General features: G+C 40.0%; 1 protein-coding gene across 3 annotated transcripts in view; it reads right to left on the bottom strand.

Annotated features, from left to right (window-relative positions):
• The window catches only part of ARPP21 (cAMP regulated phosphoprotein 21), a 156704-nt gene that overhangs the window by 55034 nt on the left and 84576 nt on the right, over positions 1-17094 (bottom strand). For 2 of the 3 annotated variants that reach the window (XM_023214690.1, XM_023214692.1), the window contains 4 exons: positions 10614-10847; positions 2329-2513; positions 1372-1476; positions 115-375 (listed from right to left, as the gene is read on the bottom strand). In XM_023214690.1, coding sequence (XP_023070458.1) covers positions 115-375; positions 1372-1476; positions 2329-2513; positions 10614-10847 — 785 coding nt within the window. The remainder of the gene's footprint in view (positions 1-114; positions 376-1371; positions 1477-2328; positions 2514-10613; positions 10848-17094) is intronic. The other variant, XM_023214691.1, reaches the window with a different exon arrangement.

Here is a 17094-nt window from a genome sequence, read left to right as displayed (position 1 = left end):
TATAGACTAGAAAGCGAGGAGGGATTGAATCTGGTTATAGTCTACATAGAAAGATAAAGGTCAAAATGCATCAGAAATCAGCTGTAGGTCACAGGCATGAGGAAGCACACCTACCTGTGCAGGTGGAGGCTGTTGCACAAATCCCTGTGGTGAGGCAGGCGGCTGGAGGACCTGCTGGGAGATGGGAGGGCCAGAGCCTGAAAATCCTCCCGTAGGAAGCTGCTGGCCTGTAGAAGCGATGACATAGCTGTGCTGCTGGGCCGGCTGTGGCATGAGGGAGGGCGGGTAGACAGGACCTGACGGGGGTTCAGGTGTCTCCCCCGAGGACTGCCGGCTCAAGGTCATCTGGCCAAACTGTGTTGCCACGTCGTCTCGCTGCAAGTCATGCAAATCAATGAGGGAATTCGCAGGATCAGCTTGGTAAGAAAAGAGGCACTCTGAGGCAGACACACAGGACACATTTTTGGAGTTGTGGGAGAGACAGGAAGTACAATTTGGAAAAAGTAAAATAAAATAATTCTTCAGCCAATACATAACAAGAGAACACAACATGATAAATCAGGTTTTAATCATCCCAAGTCAGAGACGGCAACAATTTTGATCCAAATATTTCTCTTTCAATGGAAACAAATTATTCTTTTTCCACTGAAGGCACAGGCTCCTCAGGATGGTGTTGTACACAAGGAGGGCTTGATGTTCTGTCCTGAAGGGTCAGCTTGTCTTCCCAGCAGAAACCACAGAATTTGCCTCTCCAGAACACCCATAAGGCAGAACCAACCATACTCATCACCCCCTGTGCTGCTGCAAAGATGGAGCCAGGACCAGTATCGCCAACAGGCTGGGCGGGATTCTATTACTATATGAGGGAGTATTTGTTCACTGGCCTGATCTGAAATTTAGGGGCAATGCTCATCCTTTAAGCTGTGGTTCAAAGTGACCTAGTGATTTGAGGGAAAATGAAAGAAAATTGGGAGATTGGAATCCTAGGGACACCTACATCAGGAGCATAGAGTGATGACGGTTCCCATCCCAACACCATCTTTGAGATCTTTCCCAAACCATCATGCAAAGTTCCTGTATCTTTCTGTTCCTGATTTCTAACTCTGAAGGCATTCAGTTTCTGCTTAGCTGGTATATTCTTAAGAGGGTACCAGACCACAGAAGCACTCAGCATGGGACAGAAAGATGACAAAAAGGAAACCATTGTTTTGCAGAGATGGGCTGTAATATTCAGAAATGAGACATTCACACATACCCCCTCACAGTCAGCCCAGGCACCCACTCAGTGTCAGCCAGTGGCACACAAAAAGGTACTAAAATCAGTGAATATGCTCTCCTAGGGGAAAATGTCATATACACATAATACAGTACCATGGGAAAGTGCTGCGTTGGAGACACAGGCAGGAGGTGCTGGGGAGGAAAAGAGACTGCCGGATATTGCACTGACTGGGAAGAAGCCTGCAGTCCCTGGACAGACTGGGGGAAAGAAAAAATCAATCAGGTGACAGAAAAGCACTGGGGTTGAAATCTCACAAGATGTACACCACTGTCCTTCAGAGGCTGTCGAGGTTCAGTGTGCTCCAGAGGGGACAACTAGCCACCAAAGAAAAGTCAAGGTTCTGAAGGACCAGAGCCAGACATACTTGAGAGAGGTTCATTTGCACTTAGTGATTATTTCTTTAAGAAGCTACTGATGTACGTTTGATATTGTTGGTTAGATCCTCTGGGTCTGAAAATATTGCCCCAAAACAAATAAGTAATATCAAAAATTTGAAATGAGTTTCACTCTAGCAGCCTACCTGAGATACTTTGGGTTTCTATGGACACATCTACGTGTCTTCCTAGCAAAGGAGGGCGGCTCCACAACTCTCTAAGAGGAGTATGTAGGAACGGCCAGTCCTCCTTGGAATTGACTGATTTCTGTTCTTCTCATTGATGAAGAATTCAATATTGACTCTTTGCAGACATGGGCATTTGATCTGTGGTGGGAATGGGGGAGGAAGATGATGCAAAGACCTAGAGTTCAGTCTCTGACAGAGGCTTCTCCATACATTTAAAAAAGGACATTTAGACCTAAGAAAAAATCATTTATTCTCCCTACTTTCGTGCCTTCAACTTGCAAATTACTGGATGGGGCACTCGCCTCTATCTAAACTTAATGATCCAGATAAAATCCTGTCAATCTGCAAAGAACTCTATGCTGTCAGGTTTTATTTATGAGACTTGAGTGTAAAATATACCCTTCTCCCTGATTCAGTGCTGCTCTGAGGACTATGCAGCCTTCATCTCAGGGTACTTCCCTTCCCTGCCTTCCAATCAGCCCCTTACCTGAGTGACCAGAGGGCCTGCCATCTGTGGCTGTGGTGGCTGGACCTGCTGCTGGGGCTGCGGGGAGGGCTGCTGCTGTGGCGGCTGCTGCTGAGACTGCCCCACCATGGCGCTTCGCAGGGGCTGCTGACTGCTGGGTGGGTTGTATATTGCAGGAGTTCCATCGGGATTCACAAAGGGCTGGCCTGCAATGGAATCAGAGCTTAGTCCAGGTAAGCTTCTCAGTCTCTCCTTTGACATAAAGAATCACTCTGCTAGACACTCAAAAAGTAACCTAAAGTAAAGGGGCAGGGCAGTGGAAATCTAAGACCCTAAAACCTTCACCAGTGTGAAGGCCTTACTGTTTATGACCCATAGCTTAAGCTAGGTGACAGTGGGACCCCATAGCAATTTAAGAAGCAGCAAATAAATCGACAGCCTTCAGGGAGCTTTGCCAAAGCTAAATGTATCTGTGGATAGAGGTACCCAGTGGAGAGGCCTGTGGAGAAGCAATCTTTACAAAGCTAGATGTTTTGCTGTGCTGCACCTCACAGCCATTAGTGAGATAACATACACTGAAGGGTAACGACTGCTTTCCAGTTACACACCTCCGGCTACATTCAGTCACAAGTTATTTACCAATACATTTATTTTGCCACTACTAAGCCTTGTCACCAATTCAGAATCATTATCAGTTCTTCCAATAAATATACAATGTAACATAACACATCCATTCACTCATTTCTTGAAATAGACATAAGCAAGGATACCCGGGGTTTTAGATTTTAAACGTAGTACATCACAGAATCATCTTGTAATGGAAAAGCTAATATACACATTCTTTTCCTTATAGAATGATGGCATGGTTTACTATTATTAGTACTACTATTCATCATAGTATTGCTTTGTCTTTGAGGAGTATTTTGTAGTACACAAAATAGAGTCATTTGAGCCTCATTACAATTCCTGTGAGGAAGAAAGGTATCATTTCTCTGCTTTTCAGAAGAGAAAATGAAGTCCCATTCCTGGAAAAATTATGGGAATACAAAGCTGAAAGGAGAAGAGTAAAGTGCAGTAAAGGAGGGGGTGTGGGAGCGTAAAGGAGAGAACAAACTGATTTTGCATGTGGCAAGCACAGTAACAGGCACCTAATGTGTATGATCTTAGCTCTCCTAACAACCTGCAGATGCGTATTCTCATTTCCACTTTAAAGAAAATTAGGACTCAGGGGGACCAAGTAACTTATTCAGAAATATAAAAAACAGTAAATGAGAGAACTAGAAAATGACCCTGGTCAGTAAGACTTCAAAGTCTATTCACTTTCCATTATGCCAAATAACTGAAGTGAATTATCCAATTTTACATAATGAGTACATGGAACAATTGGGTAATGATGAAAAAAAAAAAAACTGTGTCGTAACTGAAAATTATTAATCAATGAATGAGAAGTCAGATGAGGTGAAGGATGTGTTTCAAGGTGAAGTAACACCCAGCACTGACAGATAAATAATGAGAAACATCAGAACGTGGGGAAATGGATTGGCAAACTGTTCATAGAACTACTTGTGAGTCTTCTCTTCCCTTTTCAGTAAATCCTGTAACTTTATTGGAAAAGGAACAGTAGGAATATTTGCTTACAAGTTGAAGTCACAGAAATATTCTCTAGGAACCTGAGCAAAATACCTAGAGAGAATGGGGCTCCCAGGATGGGGTCGATATTTCAGTGGAAGGTCCTCCTTATCTTGGCATAAGGGAGATAGTGGAGGCAGCATGCTGAGCTCTGCCCTAGCACATATTCTAAAGCATCTCAATCCATACATTGCTCTGATACACAAGGCTTGCATGAGTATTCTTATCCAGGGTAAGAAGCATGTGATGGCAGAGAAAAGAACAACAGCATCATTCGTCAACAATGTAAATAAAGAACAACCAAGGATCTTCAGTCACATGAGAAAAATTTGCAACAAAAGGGAGCAAGGGTCAGGCATGGTGGCTCATGCCTATGATCCCAGCACTTTGGGAGGCCAAAATGGGTAGATTATTTGAGCTCAGGAGTTCAAGACCAGCCTGGGCAACAGGGTGAAACTCTTGTCTCTAAAAAAAAAAAATACAAAAAATTAGTTGGACATGGTGGTGCACACCTGTGGTTCCACAGGAGGCTGAGGATCACTGGAGCCCAGGAGGGAGGTTGCAGTGAGCCAAGATCATGCCACTACACTCCAGCCTGGGTGACAGAGTGAGACCCTGTCAAAAAAAAAAAAAAAAAAAAAAAAAAAAAAGGAAGACAGGTAAAGAATTTAAAAACTGATCTAGAGAAAATGAAATATTCTAGTGAAAAAAAGTACATATGATATTCATACAAGAACAGACTGTTATAACATGGGAACTAAGCTAATTAACTAAGTGAATATTGTAAATAAAGGAAATCAGTCACAAAAGGGCATCTACTGTGAAATCTCATTTATTACGTACAAGATCAAGGAAAACTAATCAACGGTAACAGAAGTCAGAACAGTACTACCTCTGGGAGAGCCTGAGGAAACCGAAAGGAAGACGAGATATACTCTGGGTCTTATTCTGAGTGAAGTTTACACTAATTTTCACATATGCAAAAATTTATTAAGGTCTGGACCTCATATGTGTGCAGGTCATGCACTTCCTCTATATATTGTATAGTTCAATAAATTAAGAAAGTAAAATGGAGCAAGTTGGGGAGGAAAATGCTGAGATTTTGGTAGGGCCGAACAACATGCTCACTTGTAGAGAGCAAAAGCCTTGACTTCAGATCACTTAGGAACAGTAACCAGCGGTGAGTATTCCCCACTATTAGCACAAGTTTTGAGTACAAATATATTTGTGTGTTTGTAACAAGAAACTTTAAATGTTGCATATTCAGAAACATATCTAAATCCTGATCAGTTTCATAACCAACAATAATGTGCTGTGATGGGGAAGCAAATGTGCGGGAATTATATTTGCAAAACAGTGACAATATCAACTGTTTGGTCTTGCTCTCTCTTTTTTTATGTTCTTCATTTTCCAGGCACTTGTTTTCCATTCACGTAGCTGCATTTTATTGTTTTAAATGAACGTTCTTTTTGAAAACTAGCTCTCCTCTAGCTTCAAAACCGCAACCCATTTTTCCTCACAAATCAGCAATTTGAAAAATGAATTTTAAAAGCTCAGTATTAAAAAATCTATCAGCCCATTTAGTGTTCTAATCTTTAATTTTCCTGTGTTTCATTTGTCCTATATTTTAAAAAGATAAGACAAAAATTCTAGGTACTTAACTTTAAAAAAAAAAATCACAAAGGCATACAACTCCATCTGGAATTATTTCAAAATAAGTCTCATGCTGTGCACACACACACACACACATACACACGCACACACATACACATGTACATGCACAACCGAAAGGAAAAATAAAGGATTTTTACTATATTTTTTACTATATTTCTGTATGGTTTTGATTTACCCCAATGAAAACTAAGGAAGTATGAAAAACTGATCATTAACTAGAATTTTAAAACATAATCCCAAAACATTCATGTGTCTTTTGATAACTTCTAGATGCTCCATTTGAAATATGATTAATATGCAGTGGGCTAGAAGAAGGAGCTGTTTCTAAATAATTGCACATAAAAAGCACTAAGGATTCACTTAAGTAGAGAGAGATGGCAGGTTCTCCTGGAAAGAGAAGGGAGTACAAAAGATTGATTTTTATGCTCACCAAGGAGAGATGGCAAGAACTGAGAAACATGAAAGAAGATGGATGCTAGAGAACAGAACAAAGCCATTTCCTAAGGGACCCGGGATAGGTGACGATTGGTTTTCAATTCAGGCAATGACAGCCTCTCTATATTCTAGGATTTCTACCAATCCAGATGCAATTACACTGAATACAAGCAATTAGTTTGAATGACAGCTGCTGAAGACTAAAGAGGAAAAAAGGACTGGCTGGCCCTCAGCCTAGTTAGCCTAGAGGACGTTTTCATGTCAGAAACTGCACAAGCATGCTTAGCAGGCCTTGGCATGGGTGCTGGCATAGGTGAAGAGAGTGCAATGACAGAAATAAGCCAGGGCAGTTTGAATGCAGAGCAGGCACAGAGAAAAGGATTAAATGCAGAATGCTCATTCCTCTCCAATATATGACATTAGGTGAAAAACTGCTCTACTATCCACATCAACATGAATAATGGGTAGTAGATATTATTTCAATAATAACGTAATTATTGAGCACCTGCACAGTGCCTAAGACCTTGCCATCAATTTCAGGAAAGCAAAAAAAAAAAAAAAAAAAAAAAAAGCAAATAAAAAATAACTAAGCATGGACCCTCCTTACATGAAGCTTCTACACGTATTGGTAACAAGGAAATGGACTAAGGGCAATTCACACAAGAAGTGAAGAAATCACATGCTCTTGGTTTTTAATACAAAAGTATTTCTGAATTTACCCTTCCGTCGAGAAGGGTAACTATTTAAAAAGAGAGAGAAGGGGTGAGAGAAAGAGATTTTCTTTTCCTAGTCTTTAGAAGGTGATAGTCAAATTATAAGGACGCTACTGATTATGGGTAGACAAGGATTAACTTAGACCTTGCAAAGATACATTTATAGACAGAACACAAAATTCATGATTCATTTAATAAAAAAAGTGTGAGAAGTTTGGATTAATAGATGCTAGAAGTCCCGATAAAAATAAAAGTATAGAGTTACGGAAGTCCATCAGAAGCATTTGAAAGACAAAGCTCTAAAAAGCTCCCCAAAGTGAAATCCCCGCAAATGACATGACCTTACATAACACAGTCTTGAACTTGCACCAGATAACGGCCAAGCAAAATATCAAAATAACATATATGAACATTAACAAGTTTTTGAGGGATGCCAATGCCTGTTGGCATTTCTGGATTGCACTGAGTTGAAGTAAAACAGCCCAACAAAGCTGAGCTTTCTGCCAAAAATTTCCAAAAGGAGGCTGGGTCCAAGACAACCAGAGGAAGATCAAACCCAAGATTCCAGGCTTGCCTTGCAAGAATGAAAATGCTATACAGGGAAAACTTTGAAAGACAGCCTCTGTGACACGTCAGTCATCCAGATGCCTGAAAAGCAAAGAAAGAACAGGCAAGAGGTCCTAAGTTAGAAATGAACCTGTTGAAAGTTGAGCCTGAGGCCAGACAAAATGAAAAGTTATGGTTATATTGGGGAAACTGCAAGGGTATAGGTGAGTGGGTTGATTTCAGTGTGCCAAATATTTAGTACTTAGTAAGAGCCAAGTCAATTGTGCTGACAAAGGAAGTTTCATTTTTGTTTCATTTAGTAGGCACATGATTGGCAGATACCTTAGTATTTTTAAATTATTACTTGTCTTATTCTTGTTTAAAACAGATGTTTTATCAATTATAATTTTGCACATGAACCACATTCCAAATATATGACATTAGCTGAAAAACTGCTCTGTTATCCATCCCACATATATAATGGGTAGGAGATATTCCTGCAATAATGATGTAATTATTGAGCACCGGCACAGTGCCTAAGACTTTTTTATCCATTCTGGGCAAGCAACACATAAAATAAAATAGCTAAGTATGGCTCCTCTGAACAGGAGCGTGAAAGTGTGGTGGTAACAAGGAAACGAGCTCAAGAGCAGTTCAAATGAGAAGCAAAATAGTCATATGATCTTGGTTCCTAACACCCAAGTATTTCTGTTGTGTACTTGGCAGAAAGGTACCTTAAAAAGAGTGAGAGGTGGCCGGGCGCGGTGGCTCAAGCCTGTAATCCCAGCACTTTGGGAGGCCGAGACGGGCGGATCACGAGGTCAGGAGATGGAGACCATCCTGGCTAACACGGTGAAACCCCGTCTCTACTAAAAATACAAAAAACTAGCCGGGCGTGGTGGCGGGCGCCTGTAGTCCCAGCTACTCGGGAGGCTGAGGCAGGAGAATGGCGGGAACCCGGGAGGCGGAGCTTGCAGTGAGCCGAGATGGCGCCACTGCACTCCAGTCCGGGCGACAGAGCGAGACTCCGTCTCAAAAAACAAAAAAAAAAAAAAGAGTGAGAGGTGTAGTTTCTAGATTCACAGCAATGACAGAAAAAGGAGATGAGTTCCAGCCCAGAGGAGGCTAACCTTTAGTTTCAACAGTAAAAGTCATATAAGAAATTGGATAGGTAGATACATGTACATACACACACATACATATACTAAAGATACACCTATACATATAACATGCGTTATAGATAATACATATATGTACATACACATACATGTGCATATTTTCAATTTACAGAATAAATATATTCTAGAAAAGAGGAAATATAATTCACCTTGCATCTCACTACTCAAAAATAGTATACAATATATGCATACATTTCCTTTTGGTTTAGGATGTTTTAAATCTAGCATTTGTCGGATCAGAAAAATATGTATGGTGAAGCTGTTCAACAGTGTCATTAAATCCTTTTGCTTAGTTGGGATCCTTTTACAAAAGAGATATTTTGATAACAGCTCTAAATGACTCGGTCCAATGAATAAGAATTGGGACTTGGCATCAAACAATATTCTGTTTCTTTTTTCTGTAAACAAGATTATAGATGATAATATACACATACACATGCACAACTATGCTATCATTAGAAATAATATTCCTGCATTGTACCCTGAAAATACTGTTGAGCTTTTACAAAACACTCTGTAATTTTGCTTAAAACAAACCACTCAAAACAAGTGGTTAAAATGTTTGCTTTTCTGCAAGCCCTCTATCTCAATTAAAAGTGAAAGAATTTCAGCCAACAAAGTCAGACAGTACTTTGATTCATGTTCAAAGTAAACAATATGATCCTGGCCTTCTTTTAATTTTCTTTATAGTGCCTACAATAATCCAGACAAAATACAAGCAATCTAAAAATCCTCCTTAGAAGTATCTAATCTGAAGCTTTCAAACGGTTTTCAATAAAATGATTATGCCTTTCTTCCCTCAAGCTTATAGCATTTTCAATATGTCTCAATCAAACACCATGACTTGGGAATGTGCCATATGTTTTATGAAAATGTGGCAATTATTCAAGTAACTATTTCACTACAGTTCTCATGTTTCTCTGAATTTCCTAATTACTAGTAGCACTATGTTTGTAAGAAGATTGAGTCAGATCATTTTTATGAGATACTTACCCAGTTTTGCATTTTCGAGTTTAGCTAATTGAAGAAATAGTCTGGAATGATCTAAACCAAACTTCAGATCTCTTTCAAGACAACTCCATTTATTGCCAGTCCCTAATAAAGAAGTCCTAAGAAGTGACTAGTCAATGTCAAGCTTTCTAAGCCAGGGATTCTCAACCATGGTACTGCCGACATTTTGTTCCAGATAATCTTCTGCTGTGGAAGTCTGCCCTAGGCATTGGGGGCTGTTTAGCAGCATTTCTGTACTCTATCTACTGGGTGCCAATAGCAGCCCTGTTCTCCCCAGATCATGATAATCAAAATGTCTCCAGATAATGCCAAATGGCCTTGGCGACAGAGACAAAAATGCCCCAGGTTGAGAAGTTTTCCTGGCATATAAGCAGATATTTCCGAGTTCTTTTGCTGATGTTAGAATCTCAAAGCCCTCAGTCTTTTGAAATCAATGTGGAAGTTAACTGACCCACTAGAAAAATGCAAAATTAAAGAACCAATGGCCATTCATCATGGAAGAAACTATAATCATGAACAATTTTCTAAACCCCAACAAAATCAGTATAAGCCTGACATTTCTAAAATACACAAGAATTTTCTCTCTGTATTCTCTTCACCACTACAGTTTCTTATTCCTTTCATAGGAGCTGGCTGAAGTTCTAAGGTTAAAAAGCAACTTCTAGAGTTAATGGTCACTATATATCTCAATTGATACTTCAATTCCAGAAATATTCTTGGATGCAAGAACCCTTTTGACATAATACAAGCTAATTGGGGATTTAGACTGAGAAACACAAAGTTTTAATTACTATATCCCAACTCATCACACCATTTTCTCTCATCTTAGCTCTTAAGCATGCATGAGAGACACTGTAGTAAAAGAAAAAAGAAAAGTGGATGCTTCTGGAAGTATCTATATCTACACATCAATATAAATATTGATAGGAAGATATAAATATAGAGGTATAGATACTGCTATAAATCTGCTCTTTCTAAACAAAAATGCTTCATAACAGTTCATGCAACTAGCTTTCCTGTTCAGGAATTTTCAGAATACCTGCTCGCAAATTCATAAGATCAAATGTAAGAACAAACTTCTGAAAGCCTTGTATCCCTGATAAAGCAGGTAGTAACTCACCTGTGTGTGGATTAAGAAGGATGCTTCCAGGGGGGATGCCTGTTGCAGCTTCAAGTGGAAGGAGGATGTAGCTGGTGCTGCTGGGAGCAACCTGGCCCCCTATTCCATTCTCTGGATAAGGCACACAGCCTGGAGAGCCAGCTGCCACGCCTGAGACTAGAGGTGTGCTCTGGAGAGGGGGATGGGTGCGGGACAGCGATCCTGAGGAGCCTGCACTGCTGGAAGACTCAGAACCTGGCATAGGGATACAATCAACAAATCATTCAACACACAGAGATGAGAGAAAGCACCAATCTGAGTCTAACTGCTCACTTTTCTGTGACGCATTATTAAAGAATTTGAGACTCATGCTGTAGGATGAGATTAACTAATGCCCCTCCCATATTTTGGCCTCATGTTTTATTGAAATATTTGCTACATATTTTTCAGATGTGTCAATTTTCTGAGAAAAGAGGAATTAAGAATGAGAACTTTCTCTCTCAGCCTTTTCACAAACTACTAGGGCGATAAACTGATAAAGGGTACCCCGAAGCTCTGAACTCAGTACCTGAAAACTCCGTCGTATATCCCCAAGTAATTAGTACCATGGAAATGTCTTACTAAGCTGAAATAATATGAATAAAATGACTGGGACGGAGGTTAAAGAGACTGCACCTTAAGGAAGAGCCTTGCGATATGAAGTTTGCATGCATGGTTCTGAATTACTGGTTCTCTGACACCTATGCAGCTGTCAGAGTCTAGTCACAAATAATCTGTTACCTTCATGTGTGAGTAGAAGACCTGGGAGCATAGTCATAAATAATCTGTTACCTTCATGTGTGAGTAGAAGACCTGGGAGCATAGTGTATAAGAGCAAACACATTTCAACATCAAATAGGATCTCTTTTAAGGAGTGGCATGGTTTAGGAGAATGTGATTGAGTGTCAGGGAGAGACAGACGAATCAGGACTCTGACTTTTTCTAATCATCTGACCATGGGCAACTTTAAACCATTGAATGTCATTGTTTTGTGTGGAAAGTTGAAACTTCAGATATTAACGATTTAAACAAACAACCAAAAAAGATGGGCCAGGCACAGTGGCTCATGCCTGTAATCCCAGCACTTTGGGAGGCTGAGGCGGGTGGATCACAAGGTCAGGAGATCGAGACCCGCCTGGCCAACATGGTGAAACCCCATTAGCCAGGTGTGGTAGCATGCACCTGTAGTCCCAGCTACTCAGGAGGCTGAGGCAAGTGAGTTGATTGAACCTGGGAGGCGAGGGTTGCAGTGAGCTGAGATGGTGCCACTTCACTCCAGCCTGGGTGACAGAGCAAGACTCAAGAAAGAAAGAAAGAAAGAAAGAGAGAGAGAGAGAGAGAAGGGAGGGAGGGAGGGAGGGAAGGAAGGTAGGGAAGGAAGGAAGAAAGGAAGAAAGAAAAGCAAGGAATCAAATAGATGGTGGGTATTATTATTAATGTAATATATTTAAGTGTTAATGATATTGTACTGAATTTTACATATTTGAAGAAGTCTCATTAATATGGATAAAAGGTGGACCAAAGAGGGCTTGGCCTTATAATGACTGAATATCCATTAGATGACACAGAATAGTAAAATAATCGTGATGTTTATGGATTCCGAATTTTCAAACACATGGGTAATAGGAACAGTGTGCAGAAGCCCCTAAGGTGAATCTAACAATCTCTTCTGTCTCACCATTATGGACAAAAGTAGAAACAGATCCCAATATATCCACTGGGCACTCACTGGCATTTCACTACAGCAAGAGACAAGCAGCCCTAGTATCCTTAACCACAGCTCTCCTGGGCACTAGGTATTAACCCGAGCAGCCAAGAGAAAATGCACTAAGTAAAATTTATATTACTGCAAATTCAAACTAATAGATTACTTGGGTAATATCATAGGTTGCAAGAATGTAGTACACGAAGTTGATTAAAACATCAGCCTACACTATTAATTATTTTATTAAAAATACATTCTTATGTATCGTTAAAGTCAAAATGCATAATCCATCACTAACACTCTTTTCAAGATTCTAAAATATGCCCTTAAATTAAACTGGAGTTCTTTTAAAATAAGTGATAGGAATATAACATGTAAGTGCAGAGAAGAGGGGTAATTGGAGAGCATGATAATTTTTAGGAGAACGATAATATTTATTGACAACTTAGTATGTGTAAGCACTTGAATAAACACTTAAATAATAACTAATACTGCCTCTACAGATAGGGAAACTGAAGCATAAGGAAGTTAGGTAACTCAGGTCAGCTCATATAGCTAGATAATGGCAGAGCTGGAATTTGGTCTATACAGACTGATCTATAGCTCAAGCTTTAACCACGACCCCACATTGCCTCTTGAAATTGTACCTATGCATATACCATGACCTGTCACAAGTGTTCTCAGTTGGGCATCTTTTCTCTGCTTTCCCCATGACTTGATTATTAATAACGATAGTTTTACGTCAATTCAGGATGCTCCATCGAAGTGGTTTACAGTGCTGATGGGGCTCTGAATAAGGCATGCGGAGAAAAAGTAAAAAATGTAAAAAGAATATTGAAAATGCTAATAATAGTTTTGAGGCTGTATCACTGAAATTATGACTCTGTGGTCATATTCCCAATGCAGACTGTAGTGTGTGTTTATGGACCTGCTATGTATAATTTGATACTACGTTACACATTTGACGCTAGAGTAAACAGCAACAACATAAATAATTCAGCAAAACCTCCTGTACCCAGATATTTAATGTTATACAAACATGAGTCAGCTCATCTCCAGATTGAGGGGCTAGGCACCAAAAAATAGTTGGGGCCAAAGGAGCACGTCCTAACTCAGATTTGAACTGTAAGCTAGTGATGGCATGGGTGTGTGTGTTAGGAGGGATGGGTTGACGCAGACAGACTGAAGTGTCACAATCCAATCCAAAGAGTAATTTCATTTTGGCTTTAGAAGGATGGCCATTAATCACTGATTTACAATATTATACCCTTCCCTTACCTAGGGGAAAAGAAGCAGCGTCAACAGGAGAAATGAGAAGACTACGTAAATGATTTGATTCCACAGGTTAAAGGAAGGAAACCTAAATTTGGCTTAAATTCTCTGCACATGCAAAGATGAAAATAAAGTCAAACCGCTTCAAAAGCATGCCTCAGCAATCAACATACAGCCAGGATTTAGTAACTGGCCGTTCTGATTGGCTTTGAATATCAATCACCAAGGTCAGGGAGAGCAATATTCCACACATAGCCGGTGTTGCTAAAGTCTGTGATAAAACACAAATGCTAGTAAAAGGCACAGTATTAGAAGTGTTCAAAGATTTTTTAAAAAATGAAATTGACATTTGAGAACTTTTAAGATTTAGAATGCCTGAGAGTGAAAAGTATTCCTGGTTTCCTTTTTTCAGAGGTTTAATGATAACCATGACAAATATTTATACAGTATGCCTATGTGATAAGCACTGTGCTACTTTCTCTACATGAGTTGTCTAAGCTACTTTTTACAGCAGCCTCATTTTGAAGATGAGAACTGATCTTCAGATATGTTAAATAAATTTCCCAAAGCTCAGTGTGTGGTAGAATCTGAGCTCAAACCCAGGCAACTTGACTCCACAGATGGCTCTCTAAGCCTGCAGGTCATGTTCATCTTCTTATCATTTAAGCAAGGCCCAGATGGGGGCCAGGGCCCTGACCAAGCCTGTGCCAAGTTCTAGGAGATACTAGATGAAAATTCCACACTACTCACAGCGGAAAGCTCAGAAACTGAAACTGAACCCTAATGGGTAGCCACAGGAAGGACAAAAAAGAAGACATCCGAGTGGCTAGGTGAGAGACTCAGGTGAACTCTCAAGAGAAAAACAGAAACTGGGAAACATGACAAAAGATAGAAAAGGAGATCACGAGGCAAAACAAAATGAAAAACCAGGAAAGGACAGGGCAGAAGGGGAAGGACATAGGCAGATTCCCTTGGAGCAGAGGAAAACATTCCCATGGAGGAAGGATACTGGATTTTAATTCCAGTTCTGCCACTTACTAGCTGTGCTTTCTTCAGGAAGTGACTACTTTAGACCTCAACATACCCTTTTGTAAAATATAAGGTACCAGACTAAATGGTGAGCAATGGTAAGGAAGATGACCTTAATGTTCCCCTCAGCTTGACCAAACTTTTCATTGGTTTCTTCTAGACTAGAGGCTCCTCACCTCCCTATCCTTACAGCATTTATGCCCCTTTGAGATGTAAACCTCCTAGCCTCTAGCCACTTTTACAATCCATGAAGGTCCTTCTTAAGTACCTGGGAGCCATCCCTTTGAAATCTAATGGTCATGACAAATAGAGCCCCTATCTCTCAATTTCTGTGGGAGGATAGGAGCCTAACTTCCACAGCAACAATTAGCAAGTACATATAGCCTAATCATATCACCCAATTTCCTCTATAATGTCCTCCAAAATTTTGCCACTAGCTCACCCCAGTGCTTGAAGACTCTCCTGCTTTTTGATTCAGTGGAGCTCAGTTCTCTCTCTAAAGAGAGTGATCATAGTCTTGATCCCTGTTGCAATAATAATGAATAAATTCTCTTTTGCCTGTAATATCTTCTGCAATTTTTCTTTTACGAGGACCACAAATCATAAAGGTTTTATTTATGAATTACACAATTCAAGAAAATATTTCCAGATTCAGGGGGTCAGTGTTCAGTAGAATAATCTAAAGCTTCCAAAATTATAAGAAGGAAGAGAATATGCAGGATCCATTAATGTAGTAATAAAGATAAAGACAAAGAAAAGGAAGTGGTAGAAACACGGGGTGTCTTGCATTGGATCAAAAAATACTCCAGGATGTGGGCAAGGAATGTGACAATAGCAGGAATAGCCCTGCATCCAGAAAACAACAAGCCAGACCACCTAAAATCATTAAAACAAACAAAAAAAGGACATTTTATTTCTCTAGAGCAGTTGTTTTTGAAGTGTGGTTCCCAGGCAAGCAGCATCGGCATCCACTGGGAACTTGCTGGAAATGCAAATTCTCAGGCCCCATCCTAGACCTTCGGGCTCAGAAACTCTGTGGGTGAGTGTTGCAGTCTGGGATTTAACCAATCCTTTGGGTGATTCTGATGGAGCTAAAGTTGAGAAACCCTGCTTTGAAGATCCAGATGGGGGAACAATAGTGACAGTATAGCTAGGCCAATGTGGTAAGAAACAGATGTCATACTCTTATTTCTCAACCACATTGCTGTTAACAAGAAACAGCTGAGGTTGCCGCGCAGGTATCATTCAAGCACTTTCGGTAAGGAGGATACAATCACATCATCTGCCTCCAGAAATGTATGCTGGGCATCTGGTGGACAGCCCAGGCCTCAAGAGAATGTGCTTGTACATTCATACTTCAGTAATATGCTTCCTTCCAAAATGTAGGAAAACGTGTTTCCAACGTGGAAAAAGTCTCATTATTATCTATTTAAAGCTATAATCTATGTACTTAGAGGAGGAGAAGAGTAACTTAAATGTCACAACTCCAGACTTGGTTTCTAAAAGGTCATAAAAAAAGTTTGCAATTCCACTGTGAACAATTAGGTAGAAAACTGAAAACTTGTGCTCTTCTGAAGCTCCATGACAGCAGAACTGACAGCTTTGCTTCATAAATCCATCTTGGGAAATTGTAAGTTTGTTTTGACATCCTACCTTGATCTTCTTTAAGTTTTTATTCCCTTTCCATGCCTGCACTTTGACAAGTTTTCAAATGGAGACACTTAGATTAAAAGAACAAAAAATCTGAAGCACTTACAATCTCTAATCATTCTTCAAAGAACATGGCATTTTAACATTTTTGAAGTGTTTTAAATGTTTCCAAAGAGCTTTGCTTTGGAAGTGATTGGGGGTTGGTGCATGGAGAATGACTATTAATTTAAAAATTTTAAGAGCTCTTTTGGTGTGCTGGAATTTTTAAGTGCACCATTTAAAGCACTTGGTTTTCGCATCTTAAGGAAATTTGAAACTATTAAACCTATCTTAGTTTACAAGAGCTCAAGTGTACCACAGTGGATTTTCTTTACTTCAGTTGCTACAATAGTGGAATATGAGAGCAATTAATTAGAGTAAGAAATCAAGAACTCTCCAATTAGCGAATAAAAATTGCAGAAAGGCAGTGTGAACCCATCTGAATCTTTCTGAGAATCAGGGTGTGTATATTATGTAGTGACTGTAACTAAATGCTATTATCTTTCTCCTTATATAGAAAAACATGAGATAATTTTTAGGAGGAATTTGTCAACAACCTAATTATGTTAAACCATCAGCAAATGAACCCAGATTTTGCATGGAGTTGGGGAACCCCTAGGACCTAACATGAGTGTAGTTTAATTGGGAAAATAGCCCACAGTCCAGGGCAGCCCGTGTCTAAACTCTAACTGGGGTTCTCCATTCTTCATCCCACTCCTGCCTTGGCCTCCCACTCACCTGTCACTTCAGGATCCTGAACGCTCCACC

Source organism: Piliocolobus tephrosceles, chromosome 2 (assembly GCF_002776525.5).
Source record: "Piliocolobus tephrosceles isolate RC106 chromosome 2, ASM277652v3, whole genome shotgun sequence".
Lineage (NCBI taxonomy): Eukaryota > Metazoa > Chordata > Mammalia > Primates > Cercopithecidae > Piliocolobus > Piliocolobus tephrosceles.
The sequence above is the reverse complement of the archived record's forward strand: the minus strand, read 5'-3'. Positions and strand labels throughout refer to the sequence as shown.